Source organism: Nomascus leucogenys, chromosome 1a, assembly GCF_006542625.1.
Source record: "Nomascus leucogenys isolate Asia chromosome 1a, Asia_NLE_v1, whole genome shotgun sequence".
NCBI lineage: Eukaryota > Metazoa > Chordata > Mammalia > Primates > Hylobatidae > Nomascus > Nomascus leucogenys.
The window spans coordinates 28,929,219-28,952,257 of NC_044381.1; the positions used below are offsets into that span (position 1 = coordinate 28,929,219).

At 38.8% G+C, this 23,039-nt stretch overlaps 1 protein-coding gene across 7 annotated transcripts in view; it reads right to left on the minus strand.

Annotated features, from left to right (window-relative positions):
- Nucleotides 1-673: 673 nt before the first annotated feature.
- FKTN (fukutin) overlaps nt 674-23,039 on the minus strand; it is a 101,121-nt gene continuing 78,755 nt past the window's right edge. For 4 of the 7 annotated variants that reach the window (XM_030825749.1, XM_030825863.1, XM_030825916.1 and 1 more), the window contains one exon: nt 11,365-17,369. In XM_030825749.1, the coding sequence (XP_030681609.1) occupies nt 17,156-17,369 (214 nt within the window). In that variant the 3' untranslated portion in view covers nt 11,365-17,155. Of the gene's footprint in view, nt 767-11,364; nt 17,370-23,039 lie in introns of those variants that run through there. The other 3 variants (XM_030825959.1, XM_030826014.1, XM_030826069.1) reach the window with 3 other exon arrangements.

Sequence of the window (23,039 nt, forward strand, 5' to 3'; positions counted from 1 at the left end):
TTGGGAGGCCGAGGTGGGTGGATCACCTGAGGTCAGGGGTTTGAGACCAACCTGGCCAACATGGTGAAACCCCATCTCTACTAAAAATACAAAAAGTAGCCAGGTGTGGTGGCACACACCTGTAATCCCAGCTACTTGGGAGGCTGGAGCATGAGAATCGCTTTGCTTGAGGCAGAGGTTGCAGTGAGCCAAGATCATGCCACTGCACTCCAACCTGGGCGACAGAGACTCCATCTCGAAAAACAAACAACTACAAAAACCAATATTTGCAGTCAGCTTCTCTGATTTGCTCCTCTTTCTGCTCCCCTGTTCTCCCTATATGGCAATTCTAATACAGCAAATGTTACATTTTGAAGCAAAAACCTGTATTAATCTTCACCTTAGCCAAAAACTGTAAGGTGATATATTTTTTTGAATGGCATATTTTACAGCTGAGAAAAAGAACTGTAGTAACAGGGTAGCAAGATTGGAAATGGATGATGCTAAACTAAACAATAAGCTATCAAATAGGATCTGTATGTGAGCGGACAAGGACTCAGAGAAAGGACAAGGGCTACAGAGAAAGGAGCCCGATTGTGTTGACATCCTGGGACCAGGGTTGATGGTTTTTCCTTTTCAAAATGTTCTTAAATGTTATTGTTGGTTTTATACTTTCAGAAGCAGGGGAAACAATCTTTGGCGCATCATTTCACTAGCAGTGATCCTTCAGAGTGATGGGTCCTCTCCCATGCCAGTCTCCCAATGTAGAGAATTTCGGGGCTAGGACCTGCAGGGGAAGGGGTTGAAGTAGGAATTTACATAAGCCGATTATTGGGGGATTAGATTTGGGCAGCTAAACGCCTCTGTGTGCTTGAGCTAAAACCCTTACTATTCATGGCTCTCACCACCCCCTGGAGAGACTGCACCTGCGAGCTCCTGGGGAGGAAACAGAGGGCTGGGGAGGGAAGGACAGGTCACTAGGAGAGCTTGGGCACTGTCAGGCTTTCTGGTTCTCCTGGTTTAATTGATCTGTCTGGATTAGCCTGTGAATACTGGCCTTCTAGTCCTGTATGCAGGGGTTGTCAGTTTCAGGAAAGACCAAACCTGGGATTTTTGTTTTTTATTTTATTCATAAAAGTAGAGACGGATCTCGCCATCTTGCCCAAGCTGATCTTGAACTCTTGGGGTCAAACAATCCTCCGGACTTGGCTTCCCAAAGTGTTGGGATTACAGGAGTCAGCCACCGCCATGGCCCAAACCTGGGACTTTTGGAAGGGATTTCTGCCAGGTCAAGTGGGTGTGGGCCAAGACTGTTTTGGCTGGAGGTCAAGCATCAGCCTTAGCCACTCTTAAAACTCTCTTCTTCCCTCCTCCATTCTTAGCCCCTTTGCCAATCTCCAATTCTAGGTATCGAGGCCCCTATTGATCCATCCATCTCTCCATTTATCCAATCATTTATTAATCACTTCTTCCATCCACCATTAATTTATTGAACAGATGAATTAGCTGGTTCTTGATATTTAATACAACTTACTAGTAAATCCTTCTTGGTAGATTTTGTTCCTTCACATGTTCTCTCTCTCCTTAATGTTGGTACTTTGACATATAAATTTGGACCTTTTCAGATTCACTAGTAGAGTGTTATATAGTTATTCAGTTACTTTTTAAAATCTCTGTATTTGTTTTATCCCCTTTCTCATGTCTCATGTGTTTATGATTTCTCTCTCTCTCTTCTTGATCAGTGTTGCAAAAGTCTGTTCATTTTATTGCTCTTAAAAAAACTAGCTCTGGGATTCGCTTATCATTTTTATGATTTTCAAATACACTTTCTACTACATCTTTATTAAATCTGTCCTTTTGTTTACATTTATTTTATTTCCTCTCCACTCTACCACTCTTGGATTGAATGCTTATTTATTTTTACTCTTTCTTGTTTAGTAAGAAAAGCACTCCAGGCTGTGAACTTTCTTCTGATAGACCTTTGGGGATATCCTGTTTCCATTTGTAGCATCATTGTCATTAGTTTCTAATGTCTGTTGCTTATTTTTCTTTTAGAAAGTGTTTTTAAATTTTCTTGTTGTTGTATTTTTTTGGCAACCATTTGCTATTACTTTCTAATTTTATTGCAGTATAGTGAAATATATGCCCTGTATGTTTTTTGCTTTGGGATATTTATTGAGAATTTTCTCTTTGATAAAACATATATTCAACTTTTATAAATGTTTCACAGGTACTAGAAAAGGAGGTATATTCTCTGTTTGAATGGTAAAATGTCTTTTTACACATCCATTAAATAAATCTATATTCTTGGAAGTTTTGGTCTATTTGATCTATTCAAGAGAGCACTGTGTGAAAATCTCCCTTTACTAATTTGTGTCTGTTCTTTTTGTTTTTCTGGGAGTGTTTGCTTTAGATCTTTACATCTTTTGATGCATTGCTTTTGAAGCATAAAGACTCAAGGAAGTTTTTTTATTGACTTAGAGGATTGTAGCCTATATCAATATATCTTGCTTTTTGCCATGAATTTCATTTTATTATATTAACATTACAACCCCTGCTTTTAAATTTGCATTTTCCAAATTAAACTGTGCCCATTCTTCATACTTAATTTGTGGGTGCGTGGGAGTGACTCTTGGTCATAAGAAACTCTTTTTGATAAATTTCAATTATTTTAACTCTCTCTTTTTTTTCTTTAAAGGAGATCCCAACTTCATGCTGAATTCTTCAAAAACAAATCTCATTCTAGTTTACTTGCTACATTATAAACTTCATGAGGACAAAGACTTAGTTTTCTTCATCACTAGACTCCAGGAATTGTGCTCACTGCACATAAAAGCTGCTTGATCAGATATTTGTTGAATGAATGCAAGAAAGCTCTTATTTCTTCAGACAGCTGCCTCCAGCCTGCCCTGCTTTCTGTCAGCAGACACATAGCTTGCTTCTGTGAGGTAAATGTTTCCAAGGCCATAGAAGGGTTGTTTTTTTTTTGTTTTGTTTTTGTTTTTGTTTTTTTTTTGAGACGGAGTCTCGCTCTGTTGCCCAGGCTGGAGTGCAGTGGCGCGATCTCGGCTCACTGCAAGCTCCACCTCCCAGGTTCCCGCCATTCTCCTGCCTCAGTCTCCCGAGTAGCTGGGACTACAGGAGCCCGCCACCACGCCTGGCTAATTTTTTGTATTTTTGGTAGAGACGGGGTTTCACCATGTTAGTCAGGATGGTCTCGATCTCCTGACCTCATGATCTGCCCACCTCAGCCTCCCAAAGTGCTGGGATTACAGGTGTGAGCCACCGCACCCGACCTGGTTGGTTTTTAAGAAGGAGAGAATATTCTGTCTGCTACATGGAGAGGGGCAAGAGAAGAGGTGGGGTGGTGGGACTAGTTAGGATGCCATGAAAGCAATGCAGGCAAGAGGAGATGATGGCTTGACTTGAGGAGGGGGTTGACATTAAGCATCAACTCTGGCCCAGGAACTTAATCCTCTGCCCCAATTATTCAACCTTAAGTGCTAGGTGTCATGCTAGGCATTTCACCCAGATTTTCTTATTCAATATGAAAAATTATAAATATTAATTATAAAGTTACATAACAAGCTATCCTAAACAAAAAAATTATTTCTCCCAAAGAAGTCAAATACGAAAACATACACTTAAAGAAACAAGCATATGGCTGACTCAGTTTTACTAGCGGTTTTTAGACAGACGTCTTTCCAGAGCCTGCAGAAGCTGCAAATTCTCATGGATGTTCACACTACTCCATTCACAGGGCCCACAGAGCAACTTAGTGAACAGCTCACATCCTCCCAGTCTCTTCCTGCCTCCCTCATTCCAACCTCCCTCAAATAAGAAAATTATCAAGCAAGTGGCAGCAGGTGAAAGCAGGTGACACAGGAAACCAGGGCACCTGGAAGGGAGAAACGCACTGATGTGGCCCACATCTCTGCCTGAGCAGTGGGCAATGCACCAGCGGGGTGAGACCTTTAGGAGAGATGCTAGACTCTGTGGACCAGAGTCTCTGATATACACTGGTTTTGTGGCCCTGGGCAGGTAGTGGCATCCTGCTAAGCCTGTTTCCTATAACATGGGAATAATAAATAATCACTGATTGGCTGTGGACTGAGATAAGATATTGAAAAATGCCAAATAGCAGGCAGTTTAGTGTGGCAGCTAAGAGGAGACCTTTGACTTGGCTTTGGAGGCAGACTGGCTGGTGTTTGCATCCTTGCTTTGATGCTATTATAGTTGTCATCCTGAGCAAGTTACTTAACTTATCCCTGACTCAATTTTCTCAGCTATAACTTAGAAATATCATCTCATGGGTTACTGTGAAGATTCAGTGAGCTAATGTATAAAAAGTTAGTGCTTTGGAATAAATACTAAAAAATGGTGCTAAGTCATCTAATGAAACCAAAGTTACTCAATACAGAGATTTCATTTTATTTTTACTGCCAAAAAACTCTATCCGAAAGCTAGATGGTGAACCTAAACACATGACTCTAATTTCTGCCAAAGGGCACTTTCAGTTTTTTTCTTTCATCTGCCCAATCCAGCATTCTGGCTCCCACCTATCTCCTTCAAGTTACTTAGTTTCTGTGCTCCTAAGAAGCTTTTATTTTTTTCTAATATTTGAAACAGAGCCCAGGACTGGATGAGGGAGAAGCCAGAGGGGAAAGAAAAACTTCTCTTGAGCATCAGGCCTTTCTCTTACATTTAACTTCCACTCTCCAGCACCCCAGACCCAGGACCCCTTGGTAACACCCACACACCCACATTTCATCTCCAAGACACCTGGCATTAAAGCCGTGAGGGTATTTCTGTCCAGAGCAAATGTTGACTATTGCAGCATAAAGCGGTGCACACAACTACTTCAAGTGAGCTTCCCATAGTTACCAATTAGAGGGACATACAGCCCTGGGTGTGCCCAGCTGTCGACCTCTCAAGACCAGGCTGGCTTGGCCTTGACTCCATAGGCCTGGAGCTGTGAGTGTTTCTGTTTTCAGCCAATAAACCCAAACGCAGTGGGGAAAGCGAGGGGAGGTGTTGGGGTGGGCAGGACCAGGTACTGGAGAAAAGAAAGGGGTGGATGGAATTCCCCTTTCCTTCTTTATTCTCTAGTCTTTGTGTAAGGGACATGATTCATCAATGGGTCTCCTAGATGAGGATTTAGATGCTCTGTGGGCAGCAGATAAGAGTGCAGCCTACTTGCAGAAAGTAAATTCATTGAATACTCCCCATAAAGTCAATACTGTCAGGCTTATCAGCTGTCCTAATTTCCCACTCAGCTCCCTGGGGACCAGACTTGCAATAAAAGGCCCCAGCTCCAGGCGCTTAGAGTGAAGGTGCAGGGCTGAGCTGGGGAGGGGCCTCTGCCCCCTGGGCTGCTTTTCAGGCAAATGGGGGAAATCTGCCAGGTCAAGCTGCCCAGAGCCCTCCGCTTCCCAGCCTGACAAATCCCAAACCAAATACACACACCCGGAGGATGAGGGAGGCATCCCCTTACTCCTCAAATCCAGCAGATGTTTCCAGGAGGCCCCACTGTGCTTAGGAAAATTAGAGGATGTCACCTCAAATGCAATCAATAAAAAAACACACAGAGGAAACCTTAATTTCCCACCACTGTTGTTACATTTGCTTTTCATAACAGATAGATACTTCTGCACTACCCAGGAGCACATGCATCTTTTTAGCTGGCGGGGATATGGTTTCTTTACACACTGCCTGAACTAACTAGGTTACCAGCTAGGGTTTCAGATCTGTTTCTGAGACTTACACTGTAGCTGATGCAGACTGGTTTAATAAGATAACAACCTGTGCCCGGCTCCCTCCCACTCACTGTCCCTGTGCTTGCCCAGGCCTCGTCAGCCAGCGGTCCCTGCCTGAGCTCTCTTACCCAGGCAGCAGAATCTATCTGGGTGGAAATGAGGAAGAGTGAAGACAAGATGGCCTTGTTTTTATTATGGTGCAGAAAGCCAATGGAGTCCCAAGCCTTCTCGTAGAGGTAAAGGTAGGGTAGAAGGTCAGTAGTTAGCACAAACTACTCTCCTAGTACAACTAGAGCAATTACTTTTTACCCCTTGGAGCCCATAGTCTCCAGAGGTGAACAGCCAATAGGGAGATGAGGACTAAGTTAAGACCCAGAATTTAAAATCCCCACTAAGCTTATCTCCCTTCCTGGCTCCTGTTCTCCCTAGCTTTCAGCTATGCCCTGTGGCATCGCCATGTGAAAAGTCTATCCTGTCCTAGTTTCTAACTGAAGCGACAGGTGTAGAAATGGCTCCAGCCTGTTTCCCACAACCCTCACATTGCCTGTATTGTGGTGCCCAGGTCTAGCACTGACCATTGGTCTCCATTCCTCTGCTGTCTTCCAAAAATTGCCTTCGTGTCTTCTCCACAGCCTAGAATCTCACTGGCTCTCCTGGCCCAGTTCATCAAACTGAGCTTTTGTCTTGGCTCTCAAAGGCCTATTCTAATTCCCCGGAACCCTCTGGAGTAGACCCTGCCCTGTCCTATCACACTCCCTTTCTGTGGCTTGCAATGCTGCTCTTGAGCTCCACTTCCCAGACCATGCTCCTGTTCAAAACTTTTCTCTCCATATCCAAACTTCATAGCAGAATATGCAGTCCCCTCATTTCCTGCAGTCTGTTCCTTTGCCCACTTTTCCAGTTGTACTTTTCACTATTTATCCATATGGCAGATGGTCTTATTCACTGTCCCATAAAGCCTATTGTGTGAATTTACTGACTCCTCTTATTCAGAAATGTTTTCTTTCTTCATTTATTCAAAGTTTCTGTTCTACAAGTCCTAAGACTCAGCTGAACCTCATTACCCAGTCCCTGTCCTCCTTCCTGGAGCTTTTTCTAGCCTTGGGTGCTCAGACGGCCATCTACAAAGTCTAGGACTTTTGTCTCTTTGCCTAAGCCTGGTCCTTGAGACTCAATTCCATTAAGTGTTCTGTTTTAACCCCACATACTCTCTCCCCAAAGAACAGGCCTTGTACCTGTGCTCTTGAGGCCAGGGTTGCCTCTTAACACCAGTGCTCAGGATAGGGCCTCTACCCAGGAGGGATCTGAAATACCAATCTTACAGAAAAATTGTGAGATTATCAGGAAAACACAAGCTGATAGGATTTATGCCAAAGGCAGATGTAAAACCATGTGAACATAATATTAACAATAGTTATCATTCACTGAGCATCTACCATGTACTGAACAGTGTGCCAGACACTGCAGATTTCTTACAACTCTTTCAATAACCTTTAAAGGTAGGTATTAATTTAGCCCCATTAGTTGAAAAAAAATTCAGAACTCAGAAGTTGCATAGCTAGCCCAAGATCACAAAACTAGGCTGTGGAGGGCTCTGGATTCCAGTCTACAAATCCAAAACCCTTGCTGATCTCATAAAACCCTCTAGATCTGCATTGTCCAATATGCTAGCTACTAGTTTTAAATTAATTAAAATTAAAGTAAACATTTAGTTATTCAGTTATGCTTGCCACGTTTCAAATACTCAGTAGTCACATGTGGCTAGTGGCTACACATACATCATTTGCAGCATCACAGCATGCTCTAGATAATTCTCTGGTCTTCCACTAAGACACGGGGAAAAAGATGGCTCCTAACAAATTACAACTGAGATGATAAGAGAGACAAAATCCTAAAAGGAGAGCTTTTCCCTTGTTTATGAGGTCACATGCCAGGAATTTGTTTTTTCTGCTAAGCAGGATCTGGCTGGATTAGAGGGTTGCCCAGTTTGGGCTCCAAAACAAACTCTTCCACACTCCAACTATGAGACTGTCATCTTCTAAGACATCTGAAAGACATGTGGTGGTATAACATTTTCAGAACATTGGCCACTCAATTACCTTTCCTGCAAAATTCACTAGAAAACCTCCTCCAAATTATTGAGATTAAAGGAAGAAAAAATTTGAATTTACAAGTTTTAGGTTGTAAAAGCCCTACTAATAAAGTTGCAGAGAACTATGAACAATAGTACTAGCTGCTAAAGGGCTTTACTGATAAATCTAATTAAAGAAAACTCAAAGAACACAAAGGAATAATAAAGAGAAAATAAATCATAAAAAGAGGGCTATTAAAATGACAAAGTAAATCAACGAAGAATTAGAGGAAAGGCAAAAACAAAAACCTAAAAACCTGTCTTCCAAAAATTCAGACAAGGTTATTCCTTTTTATTATGAAGAGTGTTACCTATTACAAATGTTTGTAAAATGTTTAAGGACACTCTTTAGTAAAATCACAGAAAAAATAATAGTGCACAGTACACATTAAAAAAGAAAATCATAAAAGAAACAACTAGCAGACTTAGTGTTATCATTATTTTTAATTTTAGCCATTCTAATAGGTATGCAATGATACTCATGTGGTTTTAATTTGCATTTCCCTGGCTAATGATGTTGAACATCTTTTTCATGTGCTTCTTAGCCATCTGTATATCCTCTTCAATGAAATGTCTGTTTATGTCTTTCCCCATTTTCTAATTGAATTTTTCAAAAAACTGCTGAGTGTTCAGGTTCTTTATATATTTCAGGTACTAGTCCTTTGTCAGATACATAGTTTGCAAATATTTTTCTCCTAGTCTGTAGCTTGACTTTTCAGCCCCTACATGTGGGCTTTTGCAGAGCGGCAATTTTTAAGTTTGATGAAGTCCAATTTATCCATTTTTCTTTTATAGATTGTATTTTTCGTGTCAAGTCAAAGAAAGAATGCTTTGCATAACCCTAGATCATGAAGATTTTCTCCTGTTTTTTTTTCCAAAAGGGTTTACAGTTTTATATTTTACATTTAAGCATGTGATCCATTTTAAGTACATTTTTGTACAAAGTGTGAGGTTCATTCACGTTGAGTTTGTTTTTTGCTTATGAATGTCCAATTGCTCTAGCACCATTTGTTGAAAGGTCTATCTTGGCTGGGTGTGGTGGCTCATGCCTGCAATCTCAGCACTTTGGGAGGCCAAGGTGGAGGATAGCTTGGGGCCAGGAGTTTGAGAGCAGCCTAGGCAACATAATGAGACTCCGTGTCAACAACAAAAATAAAATAATAGCTGGGTGTGGTGGCATACACCTGTAGTCCTAGCTACTTGGGAGGCTGAAGCGGGAGGACTGCTTGAGCCCAAGGAGCTCGAGGTGATAGTGAACAATGATTGTGCCACAGCACTCCAGCCTGGGTGACACAGTGAGACCCTGTCTATAAAAGAAAAAAGAAAAAAAAAACAGACTGTCTTTCCTCCACTGAATTGCTTTTGCACTTTTGTAAAAAATCAGTTGGACGTATTCATATGGGTCAATTTCTGGTTTATTTTGTTTCACTGATATATGTGCGTATCCTTTTACCAATAACATACTGTCTTGACTACTGCACTAGATTGCTAGGGCTGCCATAACAAAGTACCACAGCAGAGTCGTTTCAACAATAGAAATCTATTTTCTCACAGTTCAGGAAACTAGAAGACCAAGGCTAAGGTGTTGGCAGGGCTGGTTTCTTCTGAGGGATCCTCTCCTTGGCTTGTAGGTGACCATCTTCTCTCTATGTGTCTACATGGTCCTCCTTCTGTGCCTCTCCTTGTCCTAAGCTCTTCTAAGGACTCTGGTCACCAGTGAATTGGGAATCACCCATATGACCTCTTTTTACCTTAATTAGCTGTTTAAAGGCTCTATCTCCACACACAGTCACATTCTGAGATACTGGGGGTCAGGACTGAAACATATGAATTTTGAGGGATATAAGGGAACACAATTCAGCCCATAACAATTACTATAGCTATATAATAAACCTTAATATTGGGTAGAGTGATCCTTCTCACTTTCAGTATCAGAGGCTGGTTTTAAGTAATAATTAAAAAAAATTTTTTTTTTCAGATCAACAGTTAAGTAGAATTGGCAGAGTGAGTAGCCATTGGATTTCAAGTCAGAAAACAAAGATTTAAGATCTGTGTTACCTCTAAATTGCAGCTTCCTCATCTGCAAAACAAGGGGTAGTAACATCTACCTTATAAGATCAGATGTGGTATCTATTGAAGTGCAAGAACGAACTTAGGTCTTCTGATGCCAAATCTTTCTGCTACTTTTTCCTTATAAAGATTACTTGAGATATTCTAGAGAAATAAACTTATCACATACATTTTAAAATAGGTCTGTCTATGTCTATTAAAAACCTTGCTGAGATTTTGATAGGAATTGCATTAAACCTATTGATCAAGTTGAGTAGAACTGACATCTTTACTGTGTTGTTTTCCAATCCATGAACATGGTATGCATCTCCATTTATTTAGGTCTTTGATTTCATTAGCATTTTTAACATACAAATCTTGTATACAATTTGTTAATTTTATACCTAAGTACTTCATTTTCTTCAGGGTGACTTTAAATAGTACTGTGTTTTTGTTTTCATGTTTGCTGTTAGAATATAGAAATGCAATTGATTTGGGGGTATTGGTCTTGATCTTGTATACTGTGACTGCGCTAAAACTCACTTATTAGCTCCAGGTGTTTGCTTGTTTTAAAATACATTCCTTGGTATTATCTATGTAAACAATCATGTCATCTGCAAATCAAAAGTTTTTAAAAATTTCTTTCTTTCCAATCTGCATGTCTTTTATTTATTTACTTATTTTTTTGCCTTATTGCAGTGACTAGCACTTCTAGTATGAGGCTGAATAAGAGTGATGAAAGCAGACATCCTTGCCTTGTTCCTAATCTTAAAGGAAAAACATTCAGTTTTTTGCTATTAAGACATATAGGTTTTTGTTTGTTTTTTTTTTTTAGATGTTCTCCATCAAGTTGAGGTAATTTTCTTCTATTTTTAACTTACTTTACTTTTTCTCATGAATGAGGGTTAGATTTTGTCAGACTCTTTTTGTGTCTATTGACATGATTTTCTTTACTTTGTTGATATGGTGCATTACATTGACTGTTTTAAGGCTGAACTAGCCATGTACACCTGACATGAATCCTACTGGTCATGGCACTGTTGGATTCAGACAAACTAGAACTTTTTACTCCATGTCCTGTATTATTTCCACTCCACCACAGTTACTTTTAACAATTTCGACATCAGCTCAAAGCCTATAAAAGACCTTTCTAGTTCTTTCTCCCTGAAATATGTTATGATTCCCCATGGTGGCTGTTTCCTCTTATACAACAAGCTAATAAACCTAACTTTGTTTGATTACAGGTGTGTTCCTGGTGGTTTTTGGCTGGCAGGTTTTATCTCTGAGAACTTTTGGATACCCAGGTTTATGTGTGCAGACTACTAGGGTCCCCACAGTTGAATTTTAGAAATACTGTACTGGTGGCAAGATTACTATTTTACCAGATTGTTTATGAATGTTAGTGTCTGTTATTTCTACTGCAAGTCTCAAAAATAAATACAAGATATCTCAAGAGATTAGAAAAATTTTATTCATCATCCCAAACTGGATTATATATTACAAATTCTGAAGAAAATAATATTAAAGGTATTTTCAAGTAGTACCACAAACTATCTGTACCTGAAGATAAAACCAAATAGTAAACTGGTAAGTACACACTGAATCTATTCATCTTTAAAATATCACTTTGTTTAGAAATTCATATATATGTTTCTGTAGTTATGAAGTGGGAGGGACACACAAATAGCTATGTAATATTTTCATTTAACAAACATATGAACTATTCCCCATGCTTTGAATGAATCATCAGAAGGCTGTAAAATCCTGTTATTTTTTTCAAAGGTGCATGAAACAATATTTCATTTCCAATAGCAAAAATACAGTACTTCTAATTTTCCTTATACTCTCTTTCAACCCTACTGTGAGAGCTGCTTATAATTATATAGCAGCTTGTTAATGGGTCCCTACATAATCTCTGTATTAGGTTGGGTTAGAAGGTGGAGGGGGTATTCCAGGGTAGAAGTTTTGATAGTACAGAAGCAGAGATTTCTTTCCTTTTTTTTTTTTCTGAGACAGAGTCTCGCTCTATTGCCCAGGCTGGAGTGCAATGCTGTGATCTTGGCTCACTGCAGACTCTACTTCCTGGGTTCAAGTGATTCTCCTGCCTCAGCCTCCCGAGTAGCTGGGACTATAGGCACATGCCACCATGCCCAGCTAATTTTTTTGTATTTTTAGAGGAGATGGGGTTTCACTATGTTGGCCAGGCTGGTCTCGAACTCCTGGCCTCAAGTGATCCACCCACCTTGGCTTCTCAAACTGCTGGTATTACAGGTGTGAGCCACTGCACCCAACAGAAGCAGGGATTTCTTATTAGAAAATTTATACTTGCCTCCTTTAAGCACAGGACCTATACAAAAGGTATCACCATTGAATTAGTCTGTTTCACTTATAAACTGTAATTAGGATTTCAGTCTGATGTGAAGCAGCTTAAAATGGCATCATGCACCCTGCTGATTCTTGCCTAGTTGAGATAGAAACAGAAATTTGGGGGCAGAAAGTAGAAATTAGTATTTCCAATTCTCCTTTATTAACAATGACACAGGCATTCACCAGCATAGACAATTAAATGAAACTAAGTATTCCAGATTTCTTCCCTCTCCAAATCATGGTTTATATCTAATTTCACTAACAAGGAGGTAAAGATTTACGTCTAGGAAAGGCTAGAATATTGAAAAAGAAGTCCAGGGGAGAGTAGGTACCAAATCTAGGGAAGTACAGTGAACTGCTTGGGACCGGCAAACTAGGTAGCATATGAGATAATATTAGGAGACAACTGCTTAACCAAGAAAATGAAAATACAAGTTCTATTAAAAGAAGGAGGCAAACTGGTAATGTCTCTGAATTCGTAAACCATATAATTTAATTTTTAATGACGATATAATTTTTTTTTCTTAAGCTAATTCAGTCATGCAACCTTTTGAGTAAAGGAATGTGTTGTGACCCACGGTTTCTATAATTTGAAGATTAGAAAAGAAACATGGAACTAGAAAATTGCACATTTCCTGAGTACTTACTTAATCCTAGGCCTGAGGCTAAGAACTGTGTACTTCATTTAATCCCCTAAAAACCCTTGGAAGTATGTATCATTTCCCCAGTTCACTAATGTGGAAGTTGAGACTGAAAGGGCCCCCACCATAAATCCCACATGATTAAGCTGAAATTCAAATTCAGGCCTCACTCAAAAGCTTGTGGTCTTTTTATGGCAACACATTGCCTTTCCTAAGTGAGATGTTAGAGGTGATCTAGTTCAGGTCTTAATGATAGTGGAAGACAAGGAGGAAAGAGGGAAAGTTGCTGGGATTTTTCTTGAGAAATTCTCTTGACTGGTCGGTAACTGAAGTTTTTCCATGCATTAAAGCTATTACAACTAATAATTACCTGTTAGAAGGTGGGAATGTGGCACTTTCTTGACTAGGTTTTGAGGGAATATTTCTCCCAAGGATTTATAACATTTAGGATTTAAAAAACTGTTCACTTTCCAGAAGGTGAAACTAGGGGGAAAACTTAGAAAAACGTGTAGCCATAAGTTTGGGTGAAATTTTAGACTGAAGTGTGGAAGCACATTCAAAATGTGTTTTCCAGATTTAGCTCTGGTACCCAACGTGTAAATTCCTGCTTACCTATGTAATATCCTGCCTATCTATGTGCCATTTGAAGTACTGTAGGCGTGTAAGAATAAAAACAATGGTTTGAGGTCACAAATTTAAAAAGGAATGAGTACAATCTATTCTTAACTACTTGCATTTATAAGAGAGTATCAATATAAATAATTAAAAGTAGTTTAAATACTGACAACTAGATACTCTAGTCTCCTTTCTAGCCAAGCAGATAAAAAAAAAATCCTGAAAACTGCAAAGTGACTCCAGTTACATCTATTATTCTTTTTTGTGAATGAGACCACTACTACCAGGGAAAGGTCTTTTAGGAAGGAAAGAGCCTCATGAAAGGTCACTTTAGGAAGGGGAGAGACTCTTCAAATACAGGCATTTGAAGGTTCCCTTGGGAAATAGAACGGTAAAGTGGCAATGGGATGCATCTTGAGCTTAGAGAATTACGTACCAAAGGCTGATGTCTCCAGATGTGAACTATCTTATTGTCTGGAGAGAAGGCATTTTCCAGATAAAGGTATGAACAAGTTTAAGAATTCTGAACAAGAAAATACTTCCCCATGACCTCTCTGTCGCCTTAGGTTCTCAATCTGAATAAAAAGATACTAAGTGGCAGAAATACCCTGAGACTTAGACTCATTGAAGCACTGGATGACTTCTCTGTTAAGCATCTCAAGCACTGTTAAAGATACTGTGTTGTGATGCAAAACAGACATTGGACTAGAAGTCATGGCAGTCTTGGGTTTTAGCCTCAGCTGTTCTTGTTCAGATCATTCCTTTCTGTGATTATTTATTTAGTTATAAAATAAGAGGGTTTAAAAAGAATATTACATTATGGTTTCTTCTAGCTTTTAAGATTCAAAAGCAGAATGATTTTCATTTAAGTTGTAACTTGTTTTGTGGGAATACTGGCAAACATTCTGTCACCTAGTGGTCAATTTCAGGTTTTGCAGCTAGGGAATCAAAGAAATCAGCTGTCTCACCAAGCAGCTACTCTTAGGGATGCTCAATTTTAGGAACTATGGTTTTATTCCAGGGGCCAGATATCAGTAGCTGCAGCAGAGGAGAGAAGGACAAGCGCTCCCTGCTTAGAGAGGACTGGGTGACTACCTGGTTGTCCTGGTTGTCAATTAAGAGGAATCTTGCCTCTCAGGATGTCTCTGGAGACATTCATGGGAGCCTAACTACCAACAAGTTGTCAACTTCCCCAGGTAAGCCAGGTAAACTAAACCTGAAAGTGGTCAGATTAGAAGAATGACTGCTAGAATACTCAAGTGAGGAAAGAAAAGTGATCCAATGAGGTACTGAAGACGGATATACCTAACCCAAGGTCTCTGGACACTCCACAGAACCCAACTGTTAAAATACATAAGATGAAGTATGGATGAATCAGAATCAGAGGTAAGCCTGGCCTTCAGATTCTAGAAGAAGGCTTTTGTTCCCCCAAGTTAGGGTGGAACCCATGAGCTGAAGCCTGTGAAACCAGAAGACAAGAAAAGTATTTCAGCAGCCAGTGGTCTACGTAGGAGGAATATAGGACCTGTGTCAATGGGGCCAAGATGTCTTGGATTTCAGACACTCTAAGACTTTGTACTTCAGGAAAGGATAAAAGACTAATCTGAAAAGGGATGGGTAAGATCTCCTGGCAAAGAATGGGAGTCCGAATTGGAAATGGGGAGAAATGTGGAGTGTATGCATTTCTAAATACTGAGCACAAGCAAATGGTCCCCATCAAGTAGGGTGGATTTTGCCCAAAAATAGTATTATTATTTGTTATATTATTTTTGAGCATGAAAAATGAATTTAGGGTCAGCTGTTGAGAATCTGAGAATGTACTCTATGGGCTGATTTTCTAGCAAAAAGAAAATGGATTATGATGATGTGCCATTTTGGGACAAGTTTGCTGACAATCTTAAAGGTCTCCAGAAACCTGCTCATGCTATTTATGAAAGACCCAATAATTCTGCATTGAGAATGCAAATTAGGACAGGAGACTGTTGGTTATCATTTATCAAAGGTTTTCATGTCGCTTTAAAAATCTGGAATGGGTGGTTGTAAGTTACTTTCCCTAATTTGTTTTCGAAAAAGTCTACCAGCCCATTCCCTCAGACATTCAGGTTTCCATTTTGAGATTACTATTGTTCTCTGGTGTCCGAGGAAAATCTGCCAAGCTCCAGAAAGTAGTCCTAAATAGCATAGATAAGATATAAGATTCAGCTTCCTTTCCTAGACAAAGAGAAAAATAGCAGTGCTTATTGTGCCTACATTTTCCTTTACCTCTCACTTACAATGTATCATTCAAGTGACTGGTCAAGAGATGGGGTAAACAGCATCCCAGCTGACTCAGACTTCTTGAGGGGAAAAGGAAACTACAGGGTTCCAGAGTGTGTGGTACTTGATAAAGTAGAAGTCTGAGTTCTTTCCCCATCGACATTCAACAGACTGAAAAACTGGGGAGGGATACAAACTTTACAAACTCTATGATCTGAGGTAGGGTGAATAGTTGCCAAGTCCAGCATTTAGCTTCCATTCTGGAGATCTGATATATTAGAAGAGGAGAAGAAACAGGTAGGTTTACATGCCATTTAAATTGGTATATAGACCATAAATTAAAGATATGAAGCTGTAATTGATAAATGAAGATAATAAAGAGTACGTTTTAAAAATTAGAGTATATTTAAAAAATTCTATTAATATTTTATTGTCATTAAAATTGGGAGTGCACGGATTATAGATTCAGAAAATATAAAATGTACATGAATTTCTCATATTTTTACCTAACAGACTGACTGAGAATAAAATAAAAATGACTTTTGTGAAATCATGGACTCTTTCAAAATCATGTCTAGTAGCATGGTCTCACTTGAATGATTTGTCAACAAGTGCCATCAGAGGTCAGTGAAAATATTCTCACAATGGATGGAAATTTAAGCATTACACAAGCATGAAGTTTCTTCTCACTTCGAATATGAAAATAGTACATGTATAGAAATTTACTTATCCTGACAAGTAATAAGCTCTGATACAAATAAGCTCTCACCTTCCCTAAAAGAATAATGCCTTGTTCTCCAATTCAATTCCACATAAGATTAGTTGAAAAATGAACCTGGTATCATCTTTTCTTGATGCCACTCAAAGTCTGATCACTTGAATATTAACTCAGACTCCACAATCTTAAAAGTAGCACTAACATACCAGCTTAAATGCCCAGACGAGGAATGGGTTATTCTTTTCAACTAGTATATCCTTCCTTAGCTTTGCCTGGTGAGCTCATCTTCCAGTTCAAACATTACTTAACGTTTTAAAAACCTGTAGAGAACTTGAACTCTTCAAAGGGTGGGGGAGGGTTCTCTCAAAGGAAAATTGAGTTGTTTACCAAAAGGAGGAATAAAAGAAGTAGGTATTTGTCTCATTCACCTAGGCTTCTCCACTGTAACCTAGCATTGTATGTGGCACATGAAAATTCCTCGGTGCTAAGTGAGAGAATTAAATCAGATGACTCTTTCCGTGTCTTCAAACTTGTCACTTTTTTTCTTTGGTTCCCACTTATGTTTGACAAATAGACATGAATTTTTTAAACAGTTATCTACCTTTTTTCCAAAAGAGAAATTCTCCCATTTCAACCTACTATCTCAATATAACTGGATAACCTCATCCCATTCAGAAATAGGCCAGATTCCATTGGGTTGCACATTGGCAGGAGAGTGCTTCCAGTCCCACGTCTTTACAGGAATCTTCCAGGTCTTACCATAGTTGGCTTCAATGTATTCGAGGGTTTCACAGGGTACATGGACCTTCATGTCTACAAACTCAGTCCAGCACAGTGTAAACTTCGGAAACAGGTATCTGTAGCAAAACAGAGGGATTTGGCTTCAACGGTGGAAGAAGGTCTAGCTGAGGAATCTAGCTGCTAGTGCATTATTGGCTGAAGGACAGTGCTCTCCCATTAAACAGCTTTGGGAAGAGAGTGGATATTTAATTATTTTTGACTGTCCAGAATCCCTTTCCTCTTCTCCAATTTTCCTTTCCTGTTCCAGGTCCATAGGATTGAGGAGAGGCTGACCCTATCATTAACACTCAGGCCAGTAAAAGACTCAGGCCAGTAAGTTAATGATTGAGGCAGGGATGGGAACATACCCAAGTCAGGCAAATCAAAGTCAGCCTTGGGCTTTCTGTTGGAACTGTAGAGGAAAGAAGTGTCAAAGTAGAAAGTTGTCAAAATATGGACGAAAATGATCTTTTCCTTTTCTTTCACAATCTGGATTTTCCAAGGATACAGAGTAAGCAGGACTCCAAGTTGCATTTCCAGGCTTTTCCTTTGGTTCCATAGCTTACATGATCCTACCTGTGGTTTCTGCCTTTCATCTCAAATGCTAAAGAACATCTTTAAACCAGCCCAAGGAATACTAGTTATAATGATTTTAACTATAGTTATTGCAGAACTAAGTCAATTAGTAGGTAAGTTTTAGAAATTAAACCAGGCCGGTCGTGGTGGCTCCCGCCTGCAATCCCAGCTCTTTGGGAGGCTGAGGCAGGTAGATCACTTGAGGCCAGAAGTTCGAGACCAGCCTGGCCAACATGATGAAACTCCATCTCTACTAAAAATACAAAGAAATTAGCTGGGTGTGGTGGCACACTCCTGTCATCCCAGCTACTCAGGAGGCTGAGGCAGGATAATCACTTGAACCCCGGAGGTGGAGGTTGCAGTGAGCCGAGATCACGCCACTGCACTCCAGCCTGGGTGACACAGTGAGACCCTGTCTCAAAAAAATACAAAACAAACAGAAATTAAACCAAAACATGTTTCTTAAAGATACTTTGGATCAAGTAAACTAAATTATGTATACTAGAAAAGAAAGCTAAAACTAGCAGGTCTGTTTAAGTTTATATTATAGCTCTACTCTATATTCCGCATTTTTTTTCTGAGAAATGTTTCAATGTGGGAAGAACTTTCAGTAATGAGGTTTAAAGTGGCAATAGCAGAGATTACAGGAATTTAAAATATCAGAGGATTAAAGAAAGAACAGGGAAAAGCCAGATTTCAAAGTGTAATCATATTGTGGAAATGGGATCTAACTGGGATGTTCTCCAAGAAAAGGTCAGTTCTCGTATATTCTGCCTTTGAATATCGTGTTTTACTACCAAATGAACATAAAGCCATACATGAAAAGGAGAGGCTGAACAAATTCTAAAGAAAGCAACAACTCCCTTTTACTCAAACCCAGTTAATGGACAATCCCAGCTGGCTACTGTGAAAAGGCGGCCACAGAAAATCTCATAGCTGAGAAATAAGATACAGCTTAGCCCCACCATCTGCTGGTCTCAATTTTACTCTGCACACTCATGTTCACGGAATTGCTTATTTTGTCATCACACATAACAATCCATCACCAGCCTCCACTCTCTCTAATCAGATGCTGGTTAGCAGAATGTCCACCTGTCTTATCCTATCAAGTTGACACACTGAAGTTGAATTGAGGCAGAACTCATGGTCTATCTTGTAATACAGGCCAGGAAACTTTTCTAAGTATTATCCTTTGTGGTCTCATCAAAAAGCTAAAAGAGGGAAAAATAATAATAGATACAGGATAGATAAGGTGAAGGGGAATACTACAAATTTTACAAGAGCAATGTTTTGAACAATGAAGAATTTATGAGCAAAGCCAAAACATTTTAAATATATAAACAATGTGAAAATAATTCAAAGACAATTTAACTCAAACGTTAATTTTTGTACTTAAACAGAAACTTCTCTAAACTCTTTGTGGTTTCCTTTTCCCCAATTATTTTTCCATCCATTCAGCAAAAAGAAAATCACAGCTTCCTAAGAGAAGAGGAAAGATAAACAAACAATAGATTGTAAAAACTGATTATAAAATAGGATCGTAGGGAGGAAGTGAAGGAGAGTGAATGACACAGAACAGCACATGCCATGTACCCTGTCCAGGCTATCAGTAAATAATGACTAAGACTAAAATACACCATGGGTCTGCAATGTTACCTTGGCTTTTAAAGCTAAGATTAAGTTCAGCTAAGCAGTTTGTACTTTAAGGCTTGGATCCAGCATGTGAACAGGTTTAAATGCAGACTAAGGCAACCCTAAATCAGAATATAAGTTTAAGAGATCTTATTACCACAAAAAAAATCCTTCCATCCACTTTCTATTTCATACCACTTTTACTTCATATTATTTTTACATAAAACAGTAGTTAAATAGTTGGAATAGACCATTTTTTTCCCTCACAGATATCCTTAAAATCTATACAACTACTTGGTGGTAGTTGGATAATTTCATCAGTTTAATTACAATCAATTTAAGCACAACCTATGAATATAACTGCTAAATGAAAAGGAAGTTCTCCCACTATCCCAGAACCAACAGTGTTTTATTATTACTAGGCTCAGAGAGATAGAGACAACATCAACTATAACTGAACCTGACTTTTTTAAACTTAAGTTTTACATTAACTCTAGAGTTGGGGCAGTAGAGCCATTCTTGACAAGAATTTCCTACAAAACATAAATGGTTTATTCTCACTACCAATTTTTTCTCTTTTAACTTTTAATTTCTTCTCATGTCATTCCAGTGCCTAAGCCCTCTAGCATATTGTTTAATAGAAGCAGGGCTAGCACACATTCCTAACGTTTTTCTGATTTTAATGGAAAGGCTTCTAAAGTTTTATCATTAAACATGATTGCTCACTCTAGGTTTTTGTTATATTCTCTTTATTAGGTAAAAGAAATTTCAGATTTTTTTTTTTTTTTTGAGACAGTCTTGCTTTGTCACCCAGGCTGGAGTACAGTGGTGCAACCTCAGCTCACTGCAACCTCCACCTCTCGGGTTCAAGCAATTCTCCTGCCTCAGCCTCTGGAGTGGCTGGGATTACAGGCGCACACCACCACACCTGGCTAATTTTTCTATTTTTAGTAGAGTCGGGGTATCACCATGTTGGCCAGTCTGGTCTTGACCTCCTGCCTCAAGTGATCCACCCGCCTCGGCCTCCCTAAATGTTGACATTACAGATGTGAGCCACCGTGCCCAACCCAGATTCCTTTTAATCCAAATTTGCTAAGAGGTCTCTCTCCTTTTGGTTAATTATAAAATTTATCAAAAAATTTTAATGTCATCTATTAAAACAATCATAGTGTTTTCATTCCTTTAATCTTTTAATCCTTTAATACAGAGAATTACACTAATATGTACACACTACAAAATTCTATTCATTTAGTATTTTTTCACTGTATTCACTGAGACAGCAATTTCCCTTAAAATTTTTTTTTTATATTGTCCATGTCCACTTTTGCTATCACTCTCATAAAATAGTTACTTAGTTTTCTCTTTTTCTATTGCCTGAAATAAGCTGTACAATATAGGGATAATCTGTCCTGTGAAGGCACAGTAAAACTTTGCAGCAAACTTTCTGGGTTTTAGTATCCTCTGGTAGGGAAGAGGGAGAAAGGAGGATTTCTGATTACTAATTCAATGTCTTGAATGAATATAGGTTATCTAGATCTTTTTGAGTTGATTTTGGTATTTATTTTTCTAGAAAATTTTATCATTTTCACATTTTAACTAATGATCACATTTATTGACCTAGTTTTTGTTTTGAGAGAGTTAATGTAACACAGCTGAGTATAAACTAAAGCCAGCCATCCCAGATTTTTCTTTTTTCTTTTTCTTTTTTTTTTTTTATTATACTTGAAGTTCTAGGGTACATGTGCACAATGTGCCAGTTTGTTACATATGTATACATGTGTCACGTTGGTGTGCTGCACCCATTAACTCGTCATTTACATTAGGTATACCTCCTAATGCTATCCCTCCCCTCTCCCCCCACCCCATGACAGGCCCCGGTGTGTGATGTTCTCCACCCTGTGTCCAGGTGTTCTCATTGTTCAATTCCCACCTATGAGTGAGAACATGCGGTGTTTGGTTTTCTGTCCTTATGACAGTTTGCTCAGAATGATGGTTTCCAGCTTCATCCATGTCCCTACAAAGGACATAAACTCATCCTTTTTTATGGCTGCATAGTATTCCATGGTGTATATGTGCCAAATTTTCTTAATCCAGTCTATCACTGATGGACATTTGGGTTGGTTCCAAGTCTTTGCTATTGTGAATAGTGCCGCAATAAACATATGTGTGTATGTGTCTTTAGAGCAGCATGTATATATACATATACATAATGACTACATTAAAAACTATCAATGTAAAACAAGTACTAAAGTTTTCCTCAATGCCAGAGGACAAAGCCTTGGGGCATAACTACAGAAATTCCAAAAACTCTATAGCTCTAGATAACCACATAACTTCCCAGAACTAGATCTATGGCACTTCAACAACCAGTTAGACTCCAGTTGTGCTTGCTTTCCTTCAGACAGTTTTTACAGGATTTCTCCTTGTATATAATGGATAATTTTTAAAAGAATTAAATTACAGTTTCAATTTTCATACTCAATACAAAAGGCTTTTTTACTATCATATTACACAATTTGTTTAATCATATGTGAAAGTCTCAAAGTTTATCATTGCAATTAGGTCTGCCCTGATCAAATTCATTGCTTTTGGTCCCATATATCCCTCCGTTTCAACCTGTGATCTCAGACCCTTTTTCTCTTAGCATCAGTTTTCTAAGTCACAAACGGTTTTTTATCTTTTTAACCTTTTTTAAGTTTAGTTTTTATTTTTTTGTAGACATGGGGTCTCCCTATGTTGCCCAGGCTTATCTCGAACTCCTGGGCTCAAGTGATCCTCTCACCGGGTCTTCCCCAAATGCTGATGGGTTACTGTGCCTGGTCTTAAACTTTTAAGGTAACTTCTTTTGAGGTATAACTTATGTATAATGAAATGCATCTATCTTAAGTGATGAGTTTTGACAAATGTATACACCTGTGTAACCACAATAATCAAGATATAGAACATTTCTACCAACCCCTCGTCCAAAGTTCCCTGTGCCCCTTGGCAGTCAAGCAATCAACCCACCCTGGTCCTAGGCAACCACTGATCTTATTACACTCTTGATGGGTTTTTCCTGTGCAATTTCAAATAACAGCAAATACACAGTATATACTCTTCCTATCTGACTTCTTTCACTTAATACCATGTTTTAGAAATTCATCCATGTTATTGCATTTATCAGTAGTTCATTGCTACTCATTGCTCAGTGGTAGTCCATTGTTTGAATATATCATAATTTTATAACTAGTCACCAGAAGATAGGCATTTGGGTTGCTTCCATTTCTTGCTAGTATGAGTAAGACTACTATAAACATTTGTGTACAAGTCTTTTACTGAAAATACGCTTTTATTTCTCTTAGAATACTATCCTATATAATATAGAATTATGTTCAAACTATACGACAGTTTAAAAAAATGTAACTTACTTCATATAAATGAAAGATTTGCTGTTGATTCATCTGGAGGCAATCTTCTCTTAAAAAAATAAACAAAGCTTGCTATATAAATAACTGCCACTTCTACATATTGTGTAAGTATACAATTCCCATATAACAAGC